The 24,920-nt window shown below is 38.7% G+C and overlaps 3 protein-coding genes across 4 annotated transcripts; 2 read left to right on the top strand and 1 right to left on the bottom strand.

Annotated features, from left to right (window-relative positions):
* The first annotated feature begins 721 nt into the window (after positions 1-721).
* LOC110912269 (glutathionyl-hydroquinone reductase YqjG) lies at positions 722-5,335 on the top strand. Its single transcript, XM_022156954.2, has 6 exons — positions 722-872; positions 2,189-2,413; positions 2,983-3,159; positions 3,256-3,480; positions 3,715-3,843; positions 4,923-5,335. Exons 1-6 carry the CDS (start codon positions 813-815, stop codon positions 5,154-5,156), a joined length of 1,050 nt encoding a protein of 349 aa, XP_022012646.1. The 5' UTR covers positions 722-812; the 3' UTR covers positions 5,157-5,335.
* Positions 5,336-8,386: 3,051 nt separating this feature from the next.
* Positions 8,387-24,766, top strand: LOC110912270 (copper-transporting ATPase RAN1). Of its 2 annotated transcripts, XM_022156957.1 has the most exons (9): positions 8,387-8,928; positions 11,259-11,873; positions 11,957-12,386; positions 12,902-13,227; positions 13,722-13,780; positions 13,864-14,206; positions 15,130-15,330; positions 23,364-23,621; positions 24,219-24,766. In XM_022156957.1, exons 1-9 carry the CDS (start codon positions 8,617-8,619, stop codon positions 24,693-24,695), a joined length of 3,021 nt encoding a protein of 1,006 aa, XP_022012649.1. In that variant the 5' UTR covers positions 8,387-8,616; the 3' UTR covers positions 24,696-24,766. The 2 variants fall into 2 exon arrangements, with proteins under 2 accessions (XP_022012649.1, XP_022012650.1); XM_022156958.1 differs by lacking the exon at positions 15,130-15,330.
* Positions 19,427-21,785, bottom strand: LOC110912271. The gene has a single exon (XM_022156959.2). The coding sequence runs from the start codon at positions 21,202-21,204 to the stop codon at positions 19,507-19,509; it is 1,698 nt and encodes a 565-aa protein (XP_022012651.1). The 5' UTR covers positions 21,205-21,785; the 3' UTR covers positions 19,427-19,506.
* Positions 24,767-24,920: the final 154 nt, after the last annotated feature.

Genomic DNA, 24,920 nt, shown 5'->3' on the forward strand with positions numbered 1-24,920 from the left:
GCGTTAAAAACGGTGCGTTAAAAAACGGCGTTAAGAAACGGCTCGTTAAAAAAACGGCGCGTTAAAAACGCCGATTGAGAACGGCGCGTTAAAAAACGGCGTTAAAAAATGGCGCGTTAGAAACGGCGTGTTAAAAAAATGCCGATTGAGAAAAACGACGCCTAAAAAAAAACGGCGCGTAAAAACGGCGCGTTTTTAGCGCGTGAAAAACGGCGCGTCAAAAACGGCGTTAAAAAACAGCGTTAAAACGGCGCGTTACGCTTGAAAAACGGCGCGTAAAAAAAACGGCGCGTTAAAAAACGGCGCGTCAAAAAAACGTAAAAAGTTTAACGTAAAACTTAAATTGTAAAAAGTATAAAAATGTTTTAAAAAAATCTGAATTTAAAAATGTTTTTAATAAAGAAATTATGTTTAAAAAATAAAAGTAATAAAAGTAATTAATGAATAGGACAAAAAGGTAATTTAAAATTAATATATATAAAAAGACAAAATAGAGTTATTTTACTTAAATACTCTTTTGTATTATAATATTAAAGATATAATAAGACAAAAAGCTTTTAATATTAATATTAACTACTTTTAATCACATCCATCCATCTAGTTGATCTAAGGGCCATAAAGTGATTCTAATGGTTTTTACAACTAGAGGTGGTTTTCATTTTAGCGATCCCCACAATAACAATCACCTTATATAAATACAAATATAAATAAAGTTTAAAAAAGAAAAAAAAGCAGATTTGCAAGCCGACAACAAATTCGAAACGGTGCAGCCAAAGTGGAACATGATCAAAGCTCATGATTATATATAACTCATGATCAAATTCATCCCCAATTCTCACTCAATTCTTGCTTCCAGGTTACATTTTACTCAGGTACGATCAGTTTTATTTTATCTCAATTTATCATTTTCCATTGCATTTCACTTAAAAAAAACTTGAAATTCCAACTGTTTTTTCGTAATTTTGTTTTATATCGGTTGCTTAATTGGTTCAGGAGTCTAATTTTCACAGAATTTTTGATGCTACAAGTTAATGAAAGGAGTTTTTATATTAATTATGAATTTGATCGTTGATCAAGCTGATTTTCTCGACACTCTGTTCACATACAAACAGGATTAAGGTTTATATGGATCTTAGGGTTTTTTTAGAACAAATTTTGATTTCACATCTTTATTTGTAATCAGTTTATCCAAATATGATTATTTCTGACCTAATTAACCAGAATATGATTATTATGATTATTTCTGACCTAAATAACTAGAATATGATTATCATAATTGGTTAAATACACAACCAGACACCCCCTTAGTTTTTCGTGATTGTTGTTAGTGTTGCCTTTGTGAGGGCTCTGTGGCCTGATGATGGTACTGGAACCTCGAGGCTGTTCTTCGTCGGCAGGGGTGTGCAGAAAACTTAACTAACCGACCCATAACCGATTAATCGATGAAACCGAGCTGTACCAAAAACCGGTGGGCCGGTTTAATGATTCTCTGAAAACCAAAAATAGTGGGTTGGTTATGGTTAACAAGGTTTCCGTACCGCCAAAACCGAACCGAACCAAACCGATTATATATATATATATATTTTTTTAATATTATAGATTATATGTATTTTTTTAATGATATGTAATTTACTAATATATACATACAACTGTGTAATAACAATTTATTCTTTGGTCAAAAGATTGAAAACCCATATTTTCAGGCCCAAATAATGCGTAATTACATTGTTTTGAGCTAGGCCCAAATTCACAGTTAACCGACTCGCTATAACCTTCAAAACCACATAACCGAAACTGCCATAACCGATCGGTTATGATTATCCATTAACCGACATCTTGGTTACAGTTATGGTTTTGGGCCAAAACCGACCCATGCAAACTCCTATTTGTTGGATATCCGGATTTTTGATACTGGATTCTGTTATCTAAATCTGTATCCCGACTGTGGATATCCAATTCTTGGATATGGATAATGGATTATCCGGATGATTTAGACAACATAAAGTAAAAATAACTTTTTTTTGCACTTTTTCCTTGTTCATTATCAAATCTGTCTTTTTTTGGAAATTGATAAAGGATAGTTCTTGGTGGTGTTTACTGTTTAGTTTCAACTACAACTGTGATGTCTGTGTTTATGAACTTTGCACTCATACCAACTAACGAGTATTACTGTCTATTAATTGTGCAGCGTACCCTTAAAATGGCCCGTTCTGCGTTAGATGAAATGTCGGAATCTGGTGCATTTATTAGAAGCCCTTCAACGTTTCGTAGTTTCATTTCACGAGATCCAAACTCCACTTTTCCAGCTGAGCCTGGAAGATATCATTTATACGTGTCTTATGCATGCCCTTGGGCCTCTAGGTGCCTCGCCTACTTAAAGATCAAAGGACTCGACAAGGCCATCGATTTCACGGTATCTTTACAGTTTTAAGTCATTGTAGTGTTTGGATTATTTATTAGTGACCTAGTGTTATGATCTACTTAAACGTAGCCAACTTTGGTCCAGTTCATAGTTAGCTATTAGGTTTTAGAGTAAAATGCCATTTCGTCCCTGAGGGTTGGCCGGTTTTGCGACTTTCGTCCAAAGATTTGTTTTTCCGCATTTGGATCCAAAAGGTTTGAAATCTTGCCATTTTCATCCGACTCGTTAACTCCATCCATTTTTTCTCCGTTAAGTTAGGGGTATTTCCGTCTTTTTTGTTAACTCAAAGGGCAATTCAGTTTTTTTCACTTTATGTAAAAAGTCCGAACACCCTTGAAAAAGACGAATTGCTCTTTAAGTTAACAAAAGAGATGGAAATACCCCTGACTTAACGGAGAAAAATAAATGGAGTTAACGAGCCGGGTGAAAATGACAGGATTTCAACCCTTTTGGATAGATGCGGAAAAACAAACCTTTGGACGAACGTCACAAAACTGGCCAAACCTCAGTGACGAAAATGACATTTTACTCGTAAGTTATAATACTCATGAAAATTTCAGTCAGTAAAACCCATATGGGAGAGAACGAAGGAAAACGATGAGCACATGGGATGGGTCTTCCCCGACACCGAAACCGAGCAACCAGGGGCCGCTCCGGATCATCTTAACGGAGCAAAAACCATAAGAGCATTATACGAGCTTGCCAGTGAAAACTACTCTGGGAAATACACTGTTCCCGTATGCATCCCTACGTTTTTCCACCATTTAAACATCTATCTTGAGTGTTTTTAATTTTCATATAGTTGATTTATGAACTATGTTGTTTGGTTATAGGTTCTGTGGGATAAGAAGCTAAAGACTATTGTGAACAATGAGAGTGAAGAGATCATTCGCATGTTGAATACCGAATTCAATGAAATAGCAAAGAATCCATCCTTGGATCTTTACCCTTCTCATTTACAAACCCAGATTAATGAATTAAACGCCTGGATTTACAGCGGGATAAACAACGGTGTTTACAAATGCGGATTTGCTAAGAAGCAAGGGCCTTATGAGGAGGTATTATTCTAAATTATGTTGTTATTTAAGTATAATTTTTTTTAACAAAAAATAAGAATTTTTTTTTTTATTACACAACAAATATTATTTATATATAAAATACTTGCCGAGTTACATCATTATCGCAGGTAAGCGAGCAACAAGCTGCGCCGCTACCCCTTTTTGAATAGCAAACCCTAGCCTATTTAAGAAATCTTATTTTTGTTTGTGTTTGTGTTTGTGTCGGGTATGTAGGCTGCTAAACAGTTGTATGAAGCTCTTGACAAATGTGAAGAAATACTTGGAAAACAGCGATACATATGTGGGGACACTTTAACCGAGGCAGATGTTCGGCTGTTTGTCACCCTCATTAGGTTTGACGAGGTTTGTACTGTTGCTATCGTTTCCCTGAAAACTTTGGCCATTTTTCTGTATTGGTGTGCCCTATAAGTGTGGGTGGGAATTTATGACGTGACACGAACCTAACATGAAATTCACGGGTTTGGGTTTAGTGACTTAGTCTAAGCCTAAGCGGGTTTGGGTCAGTTTCGAGTCGAACCCGTGAATGTTTAGCTAAATGGGTTGGGTTCGGGTTGACCCGTTTATTTTTTAGAATGTGTTTTTAATTTCTTATGTCACAACTTATTATGGTTGGGTATTTATGCGAAACTTCAAAAATTAAAACAAAAGGTGGCATTAACTTTTATAATTAAAACGTAGTTGTCCCTTTTGCTTTTGATACCTTTGGCTCCCTAGCACCAGAAGCTATCCACTTCTTGGCTAGGGTCCAACGGATCCGACAACAATTGTTCATCCCCAGGGGGCAGGGGTTTGTCTTTGGAAGGTTAGGGTTTGCAATTCGGAAAGGGGTGGCGACGCAACTTGTTGCCCGTCTACCTTCTGCTTTGATGTAACTTGGCAAGTTTTTTAGTAATATATATATATATATATATATATATATTCTTAAAAAAACTATTTTATTTACATTTGTATTTTTTGTTGTCAATTTATAATTTTAGAACATTAATATCAAAATATAAAAAATAACTTTTTGGCTTAAACGGGTTGGGTCCGTCATCCGTGTCAACCACAAATATTCATGTCGTATTTGGGTTCATGTGTCTGACACGGTTTTCTGGTTTGTGTCAAATTTGCGGGTTTGTGTCTAGTTCAGGACGTATGCATTGATTGTGCACGACCACCATTTAGCACCTCTAGATACAAAGGGATTAAAGTTTATAGGTGTTTAGATGTGCACTTTTAAAGTGATTATTGGAACGTTAAAAATCAGAGTAAGATTATGATAAACTGTGAGAAAATAGCGCGTATTAGAGATGGATAATTTTACTCTCTCCCTCAAAAATCAGTTACATGAAAGGAAATGCTCAAATCCTAAGCATCGTTCGCTTGTAGTGCGTATTATTATTAAATTGATGTGGTTATTTACTTCAATATATATGCAGGTTTACGCAGTTCACTTTAAATGCAACAAGAAACTGCTACGCGAGTATCCGAATCTGTTCAACTACACAAAGGACTTGTTCCAAATCCCAGGTATGAGTAGCACAGTTAACATGGAACATATCAAGAAACATTACTATGGAAGCCATCCTATGATTAACCCGTACGGAATCATCCCTTTGGGCCCGAATATCGACTATCTTGCGCCTCATGATAGAGACCGATTTGCTAGTTAATTACAGTATATCACATGTATTGTTACGTACCCGAGCTCCCTTTGTTACAATAACTGTTATCTTTGTTGCAAAACTTGTTTTTTTATTATACGCGTGTTGTGTCTTTTTTGTCAAAATAAGTTTGTAACTAGTTCGGGGAAGTTTGTTGATTGTGCAATGTTTGTGTGTGTTTCTTAAAATCATCAAGGTACGACTAGATGTTCATTGTGGTTTTGGACTCGTTGTGACATGCTATGTGTCGTGTACTATGCAGTTAATATCGGTTATATCGCTCCCTAGTAAAATATCGGTGTCAAATATTGGTTAGGTACCGATATTATGGGCGATATTGACCTATATAACCGATATATCCCTGATATTTGACTGATATATCACCCCTTACACCTTTTTTACTCTCTGATCGAGGTTCTCGGCATTGAAAAATCTTCGTAAACTAAGTTATTAGTGTTAAATTGTTATATATGTAAATTCTCCATGATATTAAAATTATCGATATCCTACCGATGTCTCACCGAGATAACCTAATATCAAATATTGAACTTTTACCACATTAACTGCATAGGTCATGTATCTAAAATTCTCACCTCCAATCAATGATATAGGGTCCTCGAGTGATCGCCACCGTTCAAAGTACTATAAAATGTGTCAATGGTTGTATTTTCAAATACCGTTCAATGGGTCCTCGGTGAGAGTTTTTAAATGACACCTTTCGCCACCACTCTTGCATGAAACTTGTGTACAATGTACATTATCATCCATGTTGGAAGACCCATTTTCTTCTAACAACATTTTGTTAGGAGGTAGATCAACGAAGTCTAATGCATCTTTTTCTAATCATACATGAACTTTATATCGGGGTTCATGGTATTTCTAGTAGCTTTTAGCGAACCAATCTAACAAACTCACTAAGAAAGTTGGGTCAGGGGAGGGTGAGATGAGAGCAATCCTTACCTTCATATCCGGAGATAAAGAGACTGCTCCAAATGAGACTCTCGACTTCAAATAGTGACCTAAAATATATAACAATAATAGAAGAGAAAGAAAAGAGAGAAAAAAAGAGAGAATGAAAGAAAAAGGCTCATATACCACCTAGCAACTAACCAACATGTTATAGGCATATAACATGTAACTAGCAAGGACACCTAGAAAGAAAAGGCAAAGCATAAAAGGTACGACATGCAAAGACACGATGACTAAGCTAAGATTAATCTATAGACTCTCTCACTCTCCTGAAAATCCTTAACCTTTATCCGAGTTCTTCAAGAATACCTATCACTGATTATGTCCTTTAAGAAGTGCAAGTCTAACAAGTCATGCTTAAAGTTGCTCATCCTACGCCAGTTTGGCTCTCCCTCTGCTCCTCCTCCCTAGTAATGTGAGGGTTTTTACGCTCCCTACCCCTCCCTTTCTATCTTTGTTTTCAACTCTAGCCAACTAATCTCATTTGAGCTGGTATGAGGTGTTGAAAATGTTTCCTTTTCTTCTTCCCGTAGAGTTGTGTTTGGTGTTGATTCGCCTACGGTGATAGCATTCTGCTTTTCTTCTGATTTTGTTGTATATGGACTTTCTAGAAACATGAAGGCATGACTATGTACGTTTAATTTACTTGGTTGCTTGGGCGTTAAAGGTGCTGATGTGGCATGATAACACCTTGGGCATTAGAACACAACACCCGGTCTTATATGTATAACAATACAAGACATTTTCAGTTGGTTTTCCAATAGTTAGTGCTTTAGATATTGAAAACTCATTGTCCAGACAAACTTATTTGCTCTTCCAAATCAAGTGACACTTTACTAACAATAGTTGGCGAGATTTAGTTTTTGTTCTACAAATAACCGGCCCATATCAGTTACAATTCAAGTTAGCAATCAATGAAACTAATAACGAAGCTAGTTATCCAACTACCAATAGCCTTTTAGTCTAGTGACATCATACGTTTATCCAAACCAAAGTGGTGCGGATTAAAGTCCCACATAACGAGCAATCGGTAAATTTTAGACTAGATCAAAGCAAGCGCGTTTTACGCCGTTAAAAAAAGTTAGGGGCTGTTTGGTAGCCTCTGAATGGTCATTTAGAGGCTACCTCTTAATGGAACCATTAAGAATTTTACCAATGAGAAGGTAGAAGAATGTGACATGTGATGATTTACCATTCAGAGCTTACCTCTTAACCATTCAGACTTGAGATTACCTCTTAGGTTCTGTTTGTTTTTTGGCCAGAAGCACTTCTGGCCACTTATGTCTGTGCCGCGCAGACGCACGCAGACGTTTGGATGTTGCAGCTTGTTTGTTTTCTCGCAGACCTTTCATTAAAAAAGGTCTGCGAGACCTCTTCACCAGGCAAACATTGTCCCAAGTCTGTGCCACACAGACCTCTACCTCTTCACCGCATAGACCTTCTTCCCCACCTCCACCCCCACATCCCCGCCACCACCTCCACCTCCACCACCACATCTCCGCCACCACCGCCACCTGATACATCACCACCACCATCATCATCGAAGAGAGAGACCGTAGAGAGAGAGGGAAAGACCGGAGAGAGAGACCGTAGAGAGAGAGAGAGAGAGAGAGAGAAAGAAGAGAGAGAGAGATACCGTAGAGAGAGAGAGAGGAGCGGCAGACCATCATCGTCGTCGGAGACCATCGAACAAAACCCCCCAAAATTGAACAAAAAACCCCAAAATCGAACAAAAAACCCCCAAAATCGAAGGCGGTGGTTGTGGTTGCGACGAAGGCGGTGGTGGAACGACGATGATGGCGGTGGTAAATGAAGGCAGACGGTGGTGGTGGTTGCGACGAAGGCGGTGGTTGTGGTGGTAGATGAAGGTAGACGGGGTGGGTGGTTGTGGTTGTTCTTGGCGGTAGATGATGGCGGTGGTGCTATGGCAGAGGTGGTGCGGTGGTGGTGGTGCTATGGGCGGTGGTGGTGGCAGATTGTAGAGAGAGAGTAGAGAGAGAGATAAGGCAGAGATATTAGAGAGAGATCCGTGGTGGGTGTGCTTGTGTGTGTGTTATGTGTGAGAAGAGCTTTTGTATAGAAAAAAAAAAAAAAAAAAAAACAAACCCTCCTCTCCTTGCAGACTGCAGACATTTGGTCCACCTCTTCTCCTGCAGATGTGGTCCGCAGACTGCAGACCTTTTCCCACAGAAAAAAACAAACAACACCTTATTCATTTAGAGGTAGCATCTAAATGGACATGGCTACCAAATAACACAATTATCACAAACTAGAATATTACAAGGGAGGGAAGTGTAAAATCACAAAAACTTCATCGTCATGGCTGCAATTCGTGACGTCGTTACCGTCAACCTCTTCCCCCATTCTTGCTCTCTGAATCTTCTTCTTCTTCCATAATATGCGTACACACATGTAGGTTAGGGTTTCTCTCCGTCGATACATACAGGATACATACATACATACATACATACAATTCGTTCGGTTCGCCTGTTAAATATCAATGACTCCGATATTCAAAAACCTCCAGCTGACGGAGGTTAACGGCCGGAGTCGCGGCGGAGTTCGCGATGCGACGGCGATTGACATCGGCGGAAACCTAGAGGACGTTAGGCTTTTAGATTCTTGTGACGACGGTTACGGTGTGGAGAAAACAGGCGTTGCGAGAATTCAGATGAGAATCACCGGGATGACGTGTGCAGCGTGTTCGAATTCCGTTGAAGGAGCGATTAGGAGCCTAAACGGCGTCGTTAGCGCCTCTGTTGCTTTGTTGCAGAACAAAGCTGACGTCGTTTATTATCCTAATTTGGTTAATGTGAGTATGAAGTTTTTGGTAGATAATAGCTTCAATGTTTGATTAGGTTTTGGAATCATGATTTAGTCAGAAATTTTATGTATGAATGAGTGATTTATTCTGTTTAGTTTTTGCCATATGTTTAATGTTTATGTGACTGTAAATGCATTAGGTTGTTGAATTTGGAGTAAAATAAGGTCCATTGTACTTCAATGCAAAGATGAATATGTGTTTTTATTTTTGGATTCTAGTAGTATAAAGTGTTTGAAAGGTAAATCCAGTATGAAATAAGGTTAATTAAGAGATGGTGATGAAAACAGTTCCTAGAGTCCAAGGATACCATATATATGTGTATATATAAACTTTTTACAAATTGATTGTATGAGTTCCTGGTGGTTCGAGTTTTAATTGTTAGAAGACTGTCATCGGCTTTGATTGATGCTCTCAGTTACGAGGGGATCCTGTAATATGTGTATAGCTTGCTCTATGGTAAACAGCTTGACCATATTACATGTTTATCACTGATTCTGTGATCTTAAACATAGTTTAATGTATAAAGTAGATTGTGATATCATCAAATCACATCGTAGTGTTTTGGTCCACTGTCTTCGGAAGTTCTGCTTTAAAGCCTTAAATCAGTTTCTTGAATTTGGGTCTTAGTTACTGCAAGTTAATGATACCATAGGACTTTTAACATGTACTTGAATTTGGATCTCTGTTGTCTTTATTTCATATTTAGCGGTTACAAATGCTGCTAGGGTTGTGAGATTGTCCCTACATTGTAAGTAGACTCATTGGAAGTAGACTCTTTATTCCTACGGGATAGAGGTATGACTGTGTACATCTTACGCTCCTCAAACCGCACATAAACGTGTAGCAAACATTATTTATTTAAGAGTAAATTACTTTTTGAATCCTCGTGTTTTAGTGGTTTTAACCACTCATTTTGTAACATTTTGAGTCCAACTTTGAATCCAAAATCAAAAATTTAATCCCTAGTTCCTAACAACTCATTTTATAACGTTTTGAGTCCCTGTGTTTTTGTGGTTTTACTACTCGAGTCCAGAATAAGAGTATAAGTGTTAAAAAGTTAATGAACGACTAGGGACTCAGGGCGTTAAACTTTTTAATTTGTACTCAATTAGTTAAAGCCACTAAAACACATGGACTCAAAAAGTAATGGACTCAAAACCAAAACCGATCAACAACAGTAGTGAAAAACGAAGTATAAACTGGACTAAATCATACATCACCCTTGATTCGTCTCTCGGCTTAAGATTACATATTGTTTGAAATGAAAGTCATAGTTTTTTTTTCATGATTGTTAAACTCTAAAATCTTTTATTTTAGTTTGAATTTTTTTTATAAAACCAATTCGAGGATGTGTTGAGTTCATGACCCGAATTTTCAATATGATTACTTTGGATTAATATTAGTCGGATCCGAATATGATTACACAAAAGTAATTAACAAACCAATGCAATATGCAACTTGAATTCATTTGAAGTAGTACTACAAATAACATACGTGTTAGGCATAATTTACTAAGTGTTTCACTAAAGTTCAACTATATCACTTTTTATAGCTATTATTTGTTTAGAGTTAAGTGTCATTTACGTCTTTCATTTCAAACTAAAATAAAAGATTTTAGAGTTTAACAATCATGAAAAAAAAAACTATGACTTTCATTTCAAACAATATGTAATCTTAAGCCGAGAGACGAATCAAGGGTGATGTATGATTTAGTCCAGTTTATACTTCGTTTTTCACTACTGTTGTTGATCGGTTTTGGTTTTGAGTCCATTACTTTTTGAGTCCATGTGTTTTAGTGGCTTTAACTAATTGAGTACAAATTAAAAAGTTTAACGCCCTGAGTCCCTAGTCGTTCATTAACTTTTTAACACTTATACTCTTATTCTGGACTCGAGTAGTAAAACCACAAAAACACAGGGACTCAAAACGTTATAAAATGAGTTGTTAGGAACTAGGGATTAAATTTTTGATTTTGGATTCAAAGTTGGACTCAAAATGTTACAAAATGAGTGGTTAAAACCACTAAAACACGAGGATTCAAACAGTAATTTACTCTTAAATAAATAATGTTTGCTACACGTTTATGTGCGGTTTGAGGAGCGTAAGATGTACACAGTCATACCTCTATCCCGTAGGAATAAAGAGTCTACTTCCAATGAGACCCACGACTCAATAGTAGTTTTTTGTTGTTTACGAGCGTAAGATGTAAGTATTCATCTTTCATCTCCCGATGAAGTGTATGCTGTTTGTTGTTTATGATTTTCCACCTTGGGTGTTCTTAATTAAAAGGAAGTTTATGGTGTTTGATGATTGTTCAGGATGGTGATATTAAGAATGCAATAGAAGATGCAGGATTCGAGGCAGAGATTCTACAAGAACAGCCGACCACAAAGGCAAAGTCACACGAAACTCTAGTAGGGCAGTTCATAATCGGAGGAATGACATGTGCAGCTTGTGTTAATTCTCTTGAAGGCATCTTAAGAAAGCTTCCTGGTGTTAAACGTGCTATCGTTGCTCTCGCTACTTCACTTGGGGAAGTAGAGTACGATCCCTTAATAATCAGCAAGAATGAAATCGTAAATGCAATTGAAGATGCCGGTTTTGAGGCTTCTCTTGCACAAAGCAGTGGACAGGATCGAATCACGTTAGGAGTTAATGGAATATACAGTAATTTGGATGTACATATGTTAAATGACATGCTATACAACATGAAAGGAGTGAGACAGTTTACTTTTAACAAGACATCAAGTGAGTTAGATGTGCTCTTTGATACCGAGATCCTAGGTCCTAGAGCCTTAGTTGATGCAATTAATGAAGAAAGTTCCTCAGATTTTAAAGTACATGTAAAGAACCCTCATATTAGGATGGTTTCTCAAAATATAGAAGAATCCACACGCATGTTGCACCATGTTCTACTCAGTTTGTCTCTCGGTGTAAGTAAATTATCTTCTATTAATATCATATATTTCATTTAAATAGCAAAATATAGATTGATGACAGTTCCACTTGATGACAGATTCCTATCTTTGCAATGCGGTTCATATGTCCATATATACCTTTTCTTAATACCATATTGGTTTTGCAAATCGGGCCGTTCCAACTTGGTGATTGGCTACGTGTGGTGTTGGCCGGGCTCGTTCAGTTTGTTGTTGGGAAGCGTTTTTATCTTGCAGCGTTCAGAGCACTACGTAATCGTGCAACAAACATGGATGTTTTGGTGGCACTCGGAACCTCAGCTGCATACTTCTATTCTGTTTATGCACTGTTATATGGTGCAATCACAGGGTTTTGGTTTCAAACGTATTTTGAAACAAGTCCCATGTTAATAACTTTTGTATTGTTCGGGAAGTACTTGGAAAATCTAGCAAAAGGGAAAACATCAGATGCTATAAAAAAGTTGGTGGAACTTGCACCTTCAACAGCTTTGCTGCTTATCCAAGACAAAGGTACACAGTGTACTGTCATTCAAGCAAAAAAATACTAAACATTTGAAAAGGTTAAGTTTTATTATAGAGTAAAATGCCATTTCCGTCCCTTAGGTTTGGCCAGTTTTGCAACTTTCGTCCGAAGGTTTGTTTTTTCGCATCTGAATCCAAAAGGTTTGAAATCTTGCCATTTTCATCCAGCTCATTAACTCCATCTATTTTTCTCCGTTAAGTCAGGGGAATTTTCGTCTTTTTTTGTTAACTTAAAGGGCAATTCGGACTTCATTGTGCTTAATGCTTGTACATAAAGTGAAAAAGATCGAATTGCCTTTTAAGTTAACAAAAAAGACGGAAATACCCCTGACTTAACAGAGAAAAATGAATGGAGTTAACGAGCCGGATGAAAATGACAAGATTTCAAACCTTTTGGATCCAGGTGCGGAAAAACAACCCTTTGGACGAAAGTCATGGACGAAAATGGTATTTTACTCTTTATCATATAACACTGAGCCTAATAAGTTTTGAGTTTCTGGCAGGTGGAAGTGTTATTGGAGAAAGGGAAATAGATGCATTACTTATCCAACCTGGTGACTTATTAAAGATTGTTCCCGGTTCAAAGGTTCCAGTTGACGGTTTCGTTGTATCGGGTTCAAGTTATGTGAATGAGAGTATGGTTACGGGTGAATCCGCACCTGTTTTGAAGAAGGCCAGTTCTTTAGTGATTGGAGGTACGATAAACTTACATGGCTCCCTCTATGTTCAAGCTACAAAAATAGGTTCTGACACCGTTTTGAGCCAGATAATTTCACTGGTTGAGACCGCACAAATGACGAAAGCTCCTATTCAGAAGTTTGCCGACTTTGTATGTACACATTTTAAACAGAGTAAAATGCCATTTTCGTCCCAGAGGTTTGGCCAGTTTTGTGACTTTCGTCCAAAGGTTTGTTTTTCCGTATCTGGATCGAAAAGGTTTGAAATCTTGCCATTTTCATCCAGCTCGTTAACTCCTACCATTTTTCTCTGTTAATTCAAGGGTATTTTCTTCTTTTTTGTTAACCTAGAGGGCAATTCGGCCTTCTAATGTACAAGTATTCAAAAAGACGGAAATACCCCCTTGAGTTAACAAAAAAGACGGAAATACCCCTGAATTAACGGAGAAAAATGGATGGAGTTAACGAGCCGGATGAAAATGGCAAAATTTAAAACCTTTTGGATCTAGATGCGAAAAAACAAACCTTTGGACAAAAGTCGCAAAACTAACCAAATTTCAGGGACGAAATGACATTTTACTCTAATCATTATTACACTCGATGCAAATGTAGGCTATTTATCTATGCTTTTATTGTTCTGTTTCAGGTTGCAAGCATTTTTGTCCCTACAGTTGTTGCGTTGTCAATGACAACATTCATGGTGTGGTATGTAACTAATGACTTGGTAGTCGGTAAATGAAACTAGTGATCTCAACATATTCTTACATTATTATGTAATATAAGTGTAGGTACTTTAGTGGAGTTGTTGGATCGTACCCTCAAGACTGGCTACCTCAAAATGGCACCTACTTTGATTTTGCACTCATGTTCTCGATTTCGGTGGTGGTTGTTGCATGTCCTTGTGCTCTTGGCCTAGCCACGCCAACTGCTGTCATGGTTGCAACTGGGGTCGGAGCAAATAATGGCGTGTTGATCAAAGGAGGAGACGCGTTAGAGCGGGCTCAAAAGATTCGTTATGTGGTATTTGATAAAACCGGGACTCTAACTCAGAGTAAAGCTGCAGTTACCACTGTCAAAGTGTTCACTAGAATGGACCGTGGAGAATTTTTGACATTGGTTGCTTCTGCTGAGGTATAACTCAAATTATTATTCCTACACTCAAACAATTAGGCCTGTAAACGAACCGGACGTTCATGAATTGTTCGGCCGGAAGTTTGTTTATGTTCGTTTATTTTATAAACGAACGGACATGAACACAATTTTTGTTCATTTAGTTAAACGAATGAACATGAACACAATTTTTTGTTCATTTTGTAAAACGAATGAACATGAACACACATTTTGTTCGTTCATTTATGTTCGTGAACGTCCGTTTGTGTTAGTTCATTCATGTTCATTTATTTACATTTTTTATGTTCGTTTGTTTATGTTTGTTTGTTTGTTTATGTTCGTTTCAATTTAAATATGTAGGTAGTTATATTTATATGAATATTAAACATAAAAGGAACTTTCTAACTACTTATATAAATATAACCAATTGGTAATTGGTTAATCTAGTAACAAAAATGGGTTTTGCAATGGAATTTATCGTAATTAATCACTAATTTATATAAAAAATTACCTTATGTTCGTTTATGATTAGTCAGTTATGTTCATTTGTGTTTGTTTAATCATTTTCATTTGTGTTGTTTATTGTTTGTTAAATTATGTTTGTTTATGTTGGTTTACGTATGTGAACTGTTCATTTAGGTTTTAAACGGACGGACATAAACGAACACGAACCTGCCCATTTTCTTAATAAACGAACACGAACCTGCCCATTTTCTTAATAAACGAACACGAACCTGCCCATTTTCTTAATAAACGAACATGAACAAAAAAATGTGTTCGATTATATGTTCGTGTTCAGTTAAAGTTAAATGAACAAACATGAACATGCCTCTGTTCGTGTTCGTCAGTTACGTTCCTTATATATTGTTTTTTCAAAAGCAACAATGAACAAGTGTGCACACACAGTGCAGTTATTATCTTAATAGGTAAAGTAATTATCTCAGGCTAACAGTGAGCATCCTATATCAAAAGCAATACTGGAATACGCTTGCAATTTCCATTTCTTTGAGGATCCTTGTGTAACCAAAGATTCTCTAATTGAGATAAGTGATGCTAAAATGACGGGATGGCTTCTTGATACGGTGGATTTCTATACGATTCCAGGAAAAGGCATTCAGTGTTACATCAATGAGAAGCAGATTTTGGTGAGACTCGAATCTAAACCACAATGGCGACTACTTTACTTATTATGAATGGTTCGATCTGGGTTATGTCTTATCACAAATTAGTCATGTAAGAAAAACTAGCTAAAAATGAAACATGTCAATTGGGCCAATGGTCAAACGTATCAGTGGTTACTCAAAATTTATTTTAATGCATACAACCTTCTAAATTCATAATTAACTATTTAAGTATAGCATTTAGCTTATTATAGTAATAATATGGTTTTTGTGAACATGTCTATTATTTGTAGAAGTGGATTAGAAGTGTTTGCATGTTGACCCAATCCATTTTTTACACAAACCACATTTACTAAACCATACAAGGGGTGGCAATCATGTTGGTTGGTGGATTCCGGGTTGGCGAGTTGGATACTTGGATTGATGCTCGACCAGTCGAACACAACCCATATTTCTTCCTATCAAAGACAACATCCCTAACCCGGAAAAACATATAACCGTGTAACATGAACATGAACACGACCATGTAACCCATCAAGCTAATTGGGTCAAATGGGTTAGTTGGTTATAGGGCTGTAATCGAGCCGAGCCAGGTTGAGCTCGAGCTTGAACTTAAACGAGCCAGCTCAACTCGGTTCGTTTATTTGATTGAGCTGAAAAGTAGAGCTTGAGCTCGGTTCGTTTAAGTTCAAGCTCGAGCCAAATCGAGCCGACTCGTTAATTTTTTTTAATTTTTTTAATTTTTTTTACAATTATTGATAACGTAAAAAATAAATAAAATAAATAAAAGTTACATATATTTACATACCAAACAATAAAACTCAACCCAAAAGACTAGTCTGGTGGGTGAGAGAGCCCATTTGGTATATAAACCCCAAATTGGTTGCCCATACAACCGATGTGGGAGAAGTCCCATGCCTTGCAATGGTTTCAGTTCATAACAATCGACCCTCCTTAAGGGCCAACGTCCTCGTTGGTCACGACCACGTTGGTCACGGCTGGCTCTCTCCAGGCCACCACTCTTAGTTTGGCTCTGATACCAATGTTATGGTATCTTTGTGATGCACGAAAAGAAGTAGAAAGACAGAGACGAAAACTTCAATACATTCCATAAAAGACTACTACATATACCAGCAAGACTAAATACTACTAGTCACCAGACTCAACTGTTAACAATGATAATCAGAGGAACGAGGAAGAGATTAAGATACTTTGTATTTGTGTGTATTAGAACAAGCCTATGTACAAGCTATTTATAACCTTTACAAAAGAGCTAGAAAAGGAAATCACAACTAATGATATTGAAAGAATGGCTGGCAATATGGCTGGCAATTAGCGAGATCATGCTGGACTTGATTTGGTCTTGATTAGCAAAGTCAATGAATTATTATGGGAAATGATGGAGGCTGATCCCAATCCTTTTAATCATATATTTCAACATTCCCCCTCAAGTTGAGTAGTGGGATTTTCGATACTCAACTTGCCAAGACAATGATTAAAAATTTTCCCATTGACTGCTTTTGTTAATATGTCTGCGAGTTGATCTTCTGAGCGAACAAACGGTAGCTCAATTATCCCGGTTTTAAGTTTTTCTTTGATGAAGTGTCGGTCTACTTCGATATGTTTTGTGCGATCATGTTGGACAGGATTTTCTGAAATTTGAATAGCTGCCTTGTTATCGCACATAATCTTGCTAGATTGAGTTGGAGGTACCCGATTTCTGTCAATAGTTTCGTACCCATAAAATCTCTGCCAGACCGCGTGCTATTCCTCGAAATTCAGCTTCGGCACTTGAAAGAGCCACCACCTTTTGTTTCTTGCTTCTCCAAGTGACAAGATTTCCACCAACAAAGGTAAAGTAACCAGATGTTGATCTCCGGTTTCCTTTATCTCCCGCCCAGTCTGCGTCGGTATACACTTGGGTCTGAAGATGCCCATTTGTCTTGAATAGAACTCCATGACCAGGTGTCCCTTTGAGGTACCTGATAATTCTCCACACGGCTTCCATATGAGCAACTTGAGGTTGATGCATGAATTGGCTCACAACTCCCACTGCGTAAGCAATGTCAGGTCGGGTGTGTGAGAGATATATTAGTTTCCCTACTATCCTTTGATATTCTCCTTTGTCAGCCAGTTTAGCATTTTCCTCCATATAGAGCTTCTGGTTTACCATCATAGGAGTATCCACGGGTTTGCAATCTAACATCCCTGTTTCTGCCAGTAGGTCAAGTACGTATTTCTTCTGGCAGATGAAAATCCCCTGTCTGGACCTCAGGACTTCGATTCCAAGGAAATATTTAAGTCTTCCCAGATCCTTCATTTCGAATTCTTCGAACAGGTTTGCTTTTAACCTTGCCATCTCTTCTTTATCATTACCTGTGATTATCATATCATCAACATAAATAATTAAGCATGTTACGTGTCCATTCCTCCGTTTAAGGAACAGTGTATGATCTGAGTTACTCTGTTTAAAGCCATATTTTTTCATGGCTAAAGTGAACCTTCCAAACCAGGCACGAGGAGACTGTTTTAATCCGTATAAGGATTTCTTCAAGCGACACACTTCTCTGGGATTGGAATTTTCCATGACTCCAGGAGGGGCTTCCATATAGACCTCTTCTTTAAGTTCTCCATGTAAGAAGGCATTTTTCACGTCAAACTGAAGAAGAGGCCAATTTTTATTTGCAGCTATAGAGAATAGAACCCTGATTGTGTCAATTTTGGCCACGGGAGAAAAAGTCTCTGAATAATCAATTCCGTATGTTTGAGTGTACCCCTTTGCTACAAGCCGGGCTTTGTATCGTTCAACAGTTCCATCTGGCCTGTATTTTATAGTAAAGACCCAACGACATCCTACTGGTTTTTTTCCAGGAGGAAGGATACATTTCTCCCATGTGTCATTTTTATTTAACGCATCCATTTCAGCTTCCATTGCCTCTTTCCAGTTCTTAGACTTAAGAGCTTGTTCGACCGTAGTTGGGATTTCTTCAGAACATAGACTTGTGGTAAAAGCTTTGGCTTCTGGAGATAAATTTCCCATTGCTACGTTTGCCAATGGATATCGAGAACTTCGGGCTTCCTTCTCAGGAGAGTATCTTTTTGGAGGAACTCCTTTGTTAGACCTTGGGGGGAGAACATATCCAGTTTGTTCCACCTCTGATGACTCTTGTCCTGCCGTATGGTTAGGAATTTCAACATGCTCATGATTTTCAGCGTCAGTGGATGAGTCAGAGATATTAGAAGAGTCAACATTAGGGAAGTCAACATACTCTTGAGTTCGAGAGTTACTTACCTCCGACGCCAGGTTGGGAGGATCATTGTTAGTGGTACTGTCTTCAGGACTGGTGGATTGAATAATTTCTTCTGAGGATGGCAACCATTTTATCCAACTCACTGTGTCATCGTAAGTCTTTTCCCCCTGACCAGTGTGTTGTGTTGGGTATTGTAGAAATATTCGGTTTCGAGAAAATCACAGTTCATCGTGGTGTACATATGACGTGTTTTTGGGTTGTAGCATCGATAACCGTGTTGATTGATTCCATAGCCCACAAACACACACTTCTCGGCACATGCATCCAGTTTGGAACGTTCTGTTTTTGGTAGGTGAACAAACACAGAACATCCAAAGACACGAGGTTCAAGGGTAAGGGTAGATGGAGGTTTGTGGAATTTGGACAGGGTTTGAATTGGGGTTTTTAAGTTAAGAGCTCTTGTTGGAAGACGGTTAACAAGATAGGTTGCAGTGACAAGAGCTTCGGGCCAAAAAGATTTCGGAACTTGGGATTCAATCATGAGGGCACGAGTTATTTCTAAAAGGAAACGATTTTTCCTTTCAGATACCCCGTTTTGTTCAGGGGTATGGGCGCATGAGGTTTGATGAATTATTCCCTTTTCCTGACAAAAAAGTTTCATGGAAGTATTAACAAATTCCCCCCATTATCGGACCTCAGAATTTGGATATCACTTTGGAATTGAGTTTTAACCATGGCACAAAAGGTTGTGAATTTTGAAAAAACTTCGGATTTATTTTTCAGTAGATAAATCCAAGTCATGCGAGTGCAGTCATCAATGAATGTTACGAAATAGCGAAAATTTTGCCCCCCCCCCTCTATTTTTGCTTGGCCCCATACATCCGAATGGATTAATGAAAAAGGAGAATCAACCTTAGTATCATTGGATTTGAAAGTGTGTCTATGACTTTTAGCCAAAAAAACATGTCTCACACTTCAAGACTTTATTTATTGGAAATAACTCAGGAAATAAGCGATGTAAGTAACCACTGGATGGGTGTCCCAATCTTCGATGCCACAACCATGCTTCCCTATCTGTAGACCCATGAGCAAGCATTGCAGTACCTTGTTGAATTACTTCATCCACATAGTAAAGTCCTTGCTTCTCAGTACCACGCCCAATGATCTTTCCCGTCCTGATGTCCTGTAAGATACAGAAGGTAGGATGCATTAACAAAACACAATTTAGTTCTTTTGTAACATGGCTGATTGATAGCAATTTATGAGATAAGGATGGAACATAGAGACAGTTTGATAGTTTCATGTTTGGTGATATTTGAATAGTTCCTCCTCCTTTTACTTGAAGAACTTCTCCATTTGCGGTATGAATCTTGGATTTTTGTGGTTTCGACATTGAGCACATGTCGGATACTTCATAGGTCATTGTATCGGTGGCACCACAATCCCAGATCCATGAGTCTTTATTTTTTCCATTTTTTATTGCCATGTTAACCTTCCCAATATTACAAGGATTTTTTGACTTTCTTTTATCCAAGTTAGAAATGTGAGGGGGGTTTTCTGTAATTTCTGAAACTTGGAACTTATTTAACAAATCAAGTATTTTTGGGCTAAAAAATTGGGGGTTTGAAACTGCCCCTTTGGAATTCTTGGGTTTTATATGATATTGTTGAGAAAAAGAAGGGTCTGAGGGATAAATCTCAAACCCTATACCTGTACCATCTGCTTCTTCTTCCCTGTCCGCTGCAAAAAAACAGGTTCCCCCATTGTTCTCTTTTTCGAAGCTCTCTGGGTTGTTGGTGGACTTCTGGTTATCGTGGTTGCCGCCGCCGCTGCTGGTGGTCCCTTGACTGCCCACGGCGGCTGAAGCCTTGCCCTTTTTATGTCCGTCGGCCCACCATTCCGGGTATCCCACAAGCTTGAAACACTGTTCCTTCGTATGCTTGGCCATTCCACAGTGATCACATTTCAACTTGCTCTTGTCGATCCGGGACGATGACTGATTTGATTTCTGGTCTGACCGGCGTCCTCTGGTAACGAGCCCTAACCCGTCGGATTCGCCGGTTGAGTTTAAACCCGACGCCACCCCTTGGTGTACATTCCCGAAGATACTTTGATGCGCTGTTTCCTTTCGGACAACCGCATAAGCAGCTTCGGCAGACGGCAAGGGATCCCACCGGAGGATCTCTCTTTTAAGGGAGTCATATTTTCGATCAAGTGCATTCAGAAATTGAAACAGTTTGTATTCTGACCTGACTTTATTGTAAGTAGCGATATCGGTCGGGCACTTCATCGGGTTTGGATCTCTTCGTTCAATCTCTCCCCAGATACCTTGCATCACAATCCAGAATTCTTCTAACGGTAAGCCACTCTGTTTGAACTCGTTTACCTTAACGTGAAGATCGAAAGTTTGAAGTTTGTCTTTGCCGCTGCTGTATGTAACCGTAAGGGCATCCCAGAGCGTTTTCGCTGTCGGGAATTCCGTAAGGTTACTGGCAAGGCTCGGCTCGATATTTTGTATCAGCCATGAAAAGACAATCAAGTCATCTTGTTCCCACTGTTCATCAATGGGTTCTGGTGGATTTTGGGTGAGATGGTTTAACACTGCTTTCGATTCCCCCCTATGGCGACTCGTATCATCCGAGCCCATAGAGGGTAATTTTGGCTTGTGAGGTTGAGAGTAATTTTTAGGCTATCAGAGGGATTTGGTTTTGGGTTCTGGGTTTGTGTTTGGACTCCATTTTTGAGGAGATTGGCTATTTGGATAGCTAGGCTATTGGTATCTTCTTCCGACATTGTTTTTTTGGTTCTGGTAGATGATGAGCACAAAGGCTTTCGGATCAAAAACGCTGCTCTGATACCATGTTAACAATGATAATCAGAGGAATGAGGAAGAGATTAAGATACTTTGTATTTGTGTGTATTAGAACAAGCCTATGTACAAGCTATTTATAACCTTTACAAAAGAGCTAGAAAAGGAAATCACAACTAATTATATTGAAAGAATGGCTGGCGATATGGCTGGCAATTAGCGAGATCATGCTGGACTTGATTTGGTCTTGATTAGCAAAGTCAAGAATTATTATGGGAAATGATGGGGGCTGATCCCAATCCTTTTAATCATATATTTCAACATCAACTACCCACGTAAACTTAATCGACCCATTACATATACCAGACCCACTAACATGCATGCATGAGCATTTATGATGACCTCAACGTGTAGACACAAACCACCTACATAACATGAATAAAAACAAGATAAATGACAATTTAGTCCCTGAAGGACTAAATGCTCAAGGATGAGGATCATGTTTCTCGTCTTCGTTGTCTTCGATCTCCATAATCATGAGTTGTCGTTGTTTGCATTTATGACCCGGAACAAATCGCTTGGTGCACCAAAAAAATAAGCCTTTAGCCTGTTCCGCGTCCAATTTGTGACTCGATAACTTTCTAGTGGTTCGGGTACGGTCGGACGCAACAAAACAAGTTGGTGCTGGTAAGCGGGGTAACTTGGTAACACTCATAGGTGGTGTGATATCCGAAAGGCTTGAGCCCGGCTCAGAAGGTGTGATGGATGCTGGTGTGAATTTTGGCTCGAGCACTACACCAATGTTAGCATCCTGAAGTCTAGCCAAGGCGTAGGCATCCCGCAAGGTTTTCGGTTTAAACATTTTGACGGGCCCTTCTGCTTCAAGCCCCTTAGGAATGCTAATTGCATAATCCTCCGATACCGTGACCTTTTTGAGAGGGAGATCAAAAGCTTTGCAATACTCCTTAAGAGAATCCGTTTGATACAATGATGTTAGCTCCTCCATGGCATTGTCATACATAGACGTTCCGAATCGAGCGGTGATTGATCGAACGTAGTTGGCCCACTGCAAGTCTTGCACACTACACCCCCTTGTTTTCATGTAGGATTGATGCCATTACATGGCGTCACCTTCGAGGTAAATGGTGGCGTATGTCAACTTAATGTTTTCCGGCGTTTCGTCTACTTGGAAGAAGTGGTCGCAACGGTATAGCCAACCCTCCAAATCCTCACCGTTGAAGCGAGGGAATTCGACCTTTCCAAAGCGTGTAGGCCGAAAGGAGCCGTTGAAGTTATCAGCAAAAGAAGAGGATGGACGATTGTGCTTGGCCTTTGTTAGTGCTGCCAAGGAGGCTTGGATAGAAGCTAAGGTGTCGGTGGTATTTGCTGCAAAAGTCTTAAGGTCGGTTAAGGCTTGAGCATGTTCAGCAAGTGTCTTCTCAATTTCTTGATTTCTTGTCATGTTAAAATGGAAGTAAGGACCAAGGATGTGAAGCCTTAACACTATATGTATTATTTTTATTTTTCTAATATTTTAAATCGAGCTTGCTCGCGAGCTCACGAGCCGAGCCAGACCTAGGTCGAGTTCGGCTCGTTTACAAATCGAGTCGAGCCGGCTCGTTTACAACCTAGCTTTTTTCTAGCCAAGCTTTTTCGAGCAAGCCGCGAGCTTTTTGAACACCCCTAGTTGGTTATAAATGGGTTGTAGTACATTGACTGGACAGGTTGGTGGGTTAACCTTATAAATTATATGTCTTTTATTCTAATTATTAAAAGGTTTAAACAGGTTAACATGAACATGACCCGTTTAGATATATGGTCCAACAAATTGACTTGAACGCGAGCTATTTATTAAACGGGTTAGACATCACCATTCACACCCCAAATTCTGATTCTTTTCGAGATTGGTTTGTGTCAATTTTCGGTTATGTCAGGAATTACCATACTGTTCAACGAAGATTCTGCCGATGTTGCTTATATGCAGTTATTTTGAACAGGTTGGAAACAGAAGTTTACTGGGCGAGAGAGGGGTTAATATTCCAATAGATGTTGAAAATGTGCTGGTGGATCTTGAAGAAAACGCAAAGACTGGGATATTGGTGGCATATGATTCTCAACTCATTGGTGTTATGGGAGTTGCAGATCCTATAAAACGAGAAGCAGCTGTTGTTGTTGAAGGCCTTTTCAAAATGGGTGTCCGATCCATCATGGTTACCGGAGACAATTGGCGTACTGCCAAAGCCGTTGCACAAGAGGTTTGTTTCATTGTTTGCTCTTCATATTGACTATGTAAACATAGAGCTGCAAACAAACTGAACGGACACGAACTGCAAACGAATCGTTTGATAAGAAATATATGTGTTCACGAACACTTACCGAACGAGATTTTATGTTCGTGTTCGCTTGTTGAGGAAATGAACTTGTTGTGTTCGTTTGTTAATTTTAGGCAACAAACGAAATGAACGTTGATGAACACAAAGCACAGACTAGTGTTCATGAACACAAATGGAAACAAACGTTCATGAACATAATATATATAATTCACGACACTTATTAAATATTTTATTTATAGGAATTTTGAAGTATTTAAATAAAATATAAAAACCAAAAACGCTAATGAACTATCGAACGTAAACAAACATGTTACTGAACGTTCACGAACATAAATGAACGAACATAAATGAACGAACGGGGCCTCTGTTCATGTTCGTTCATTTAACTAAACGAACTTCCCGCCGAACGGTTCACGAAGTGTTCGCTGAACGTTTGGTTCGTTTGCAGCCCTATCTAAACACAATTTGACCCATTTAACCCGTTAGAGATTAAGCTTAACCAAATCAACCCGTTAACAGGCTGGCATTCAAGACGTAAGGGCAGAGGTTTTGCCAGCTGGGAAAGCTGACGTCATCCGTTCATTACAAAAAGACGGAAGCATAGTGGCTATGGTGGGTGACGGCATCAACGACTCCCCAGCCTTGGCGGCAGCAGACGTTGGCATGGCGATTGGGGCTGGAACCGACATTGCCATAGAGGCTGCTGACTATGTATTAATGAAAAGCAACTTGGAAGATGTGATCACAGCCATTGATCTTTCACGAAAAACATTTGCCCGCATTCGTTTAAATTACGTGTTTGCCATGGCCTACAACGTGATCGCGATTCCTGTATCAGCCGGGATTCTATTCCCATGGTTAAATATCAAATTGCCACCGTGGGTTGCAGGTGCCTGTATGGCACTCTCATCTGTAAGTGTTGTTTGCTCTTCTTTGCTTCTGAGACGGTATAGAAAACCAAGGCTTACTGCTATACTGGAAATAACCCTAGAGTGAATATTAGAAATGTTACATGTTTTATAAACATTTGTTTTTTTTTTATATATTTCTGAGTTTAGTTGTAGCTTGTTTACATGTCGCAATATTTCGTTTTTATACATATCATACCTCCTCAATGTAGATGCAAGCTTGTTGTATAGGTTTCACTTTAAGTAGGGGTGTTCAAGATCGGATTATCCGGTTTTCGGATATCCGAAAACCGGATATCCGAAAATTTCGGAT

This window comes from Helianthus annuus, chromosome 15 (assembly GCF_002127325.2).
Source record: "Helianthus annuus cultivar XRQ/B chromosome 15, HanXRQr2.0-SUNRISE, whole genome shotgun sequence".
NCBI classification, from domain to species: domain Eukaryota; kingdom Viridiplantae; phylum Streptophyta; class Magnoliopsida; order Asterales; family Asteraceae; genus Helianthus; species Helianthus annuus.

What these genes read in the sequence shown, in the direction of transcription:
- LOC110912270 (XM_022156957.1), top strand. Translation starts at nt 8,617, where the DNA reads ATGACTCCGATATTCAAAAACCTCCAGCTGACGGAGGTTAACGGCCGG. An exon ending in TTCAGAAGTTTGCCGACTTT is followed by an intron (nt 13,228 to 13,721) that starts GTATGTACACAT and finishes GTTCTGTTTCAG; the next exon opens with GTTGCAAGCATTTTTGTCCC. An exon ending in ATGACAACATTCATGGTGTG is followed by an intron (nt 13,781 to 13,863) that starts GTATGTAACTAA and finishes ATATAAGTGTAG; the next exon opens with GTACTTTAGTGGAGTTGTTG.
- LOC110912271 (XM_022156959.2), bottom strand. Translation starts at nt 21,204, where the DNA reads ATGGGCTCGGATGATACGAGTCGCCATAGGGGGGAATCGAAAGCAGTG.
- LOC110912269 (XM_022156954.2), top strand. Translation starts at nt 813, where the DNA reads ATGATCAAATTCATCCCCAATTCTCACTCAATTCTTGCTTCCAGGTTA. An exon ending in CCAGGTTACATTTTACTCAG is followed by an intron (nt 873 to 2,188) that starts GTACGATCAGTT and finishes TTAATTGTGCAG; the next exon opens with CGTACCCTTAAAATGGCCCG. An exon ending in CCCTCATTAGGTTTGACGAG is followed by an intron (nt 3,844 to 4,922) that starts GTTTGTACTGTT and finishes ATATATATGCAG; the next exon opens with GTTTACGCAGTTCACTTTAA.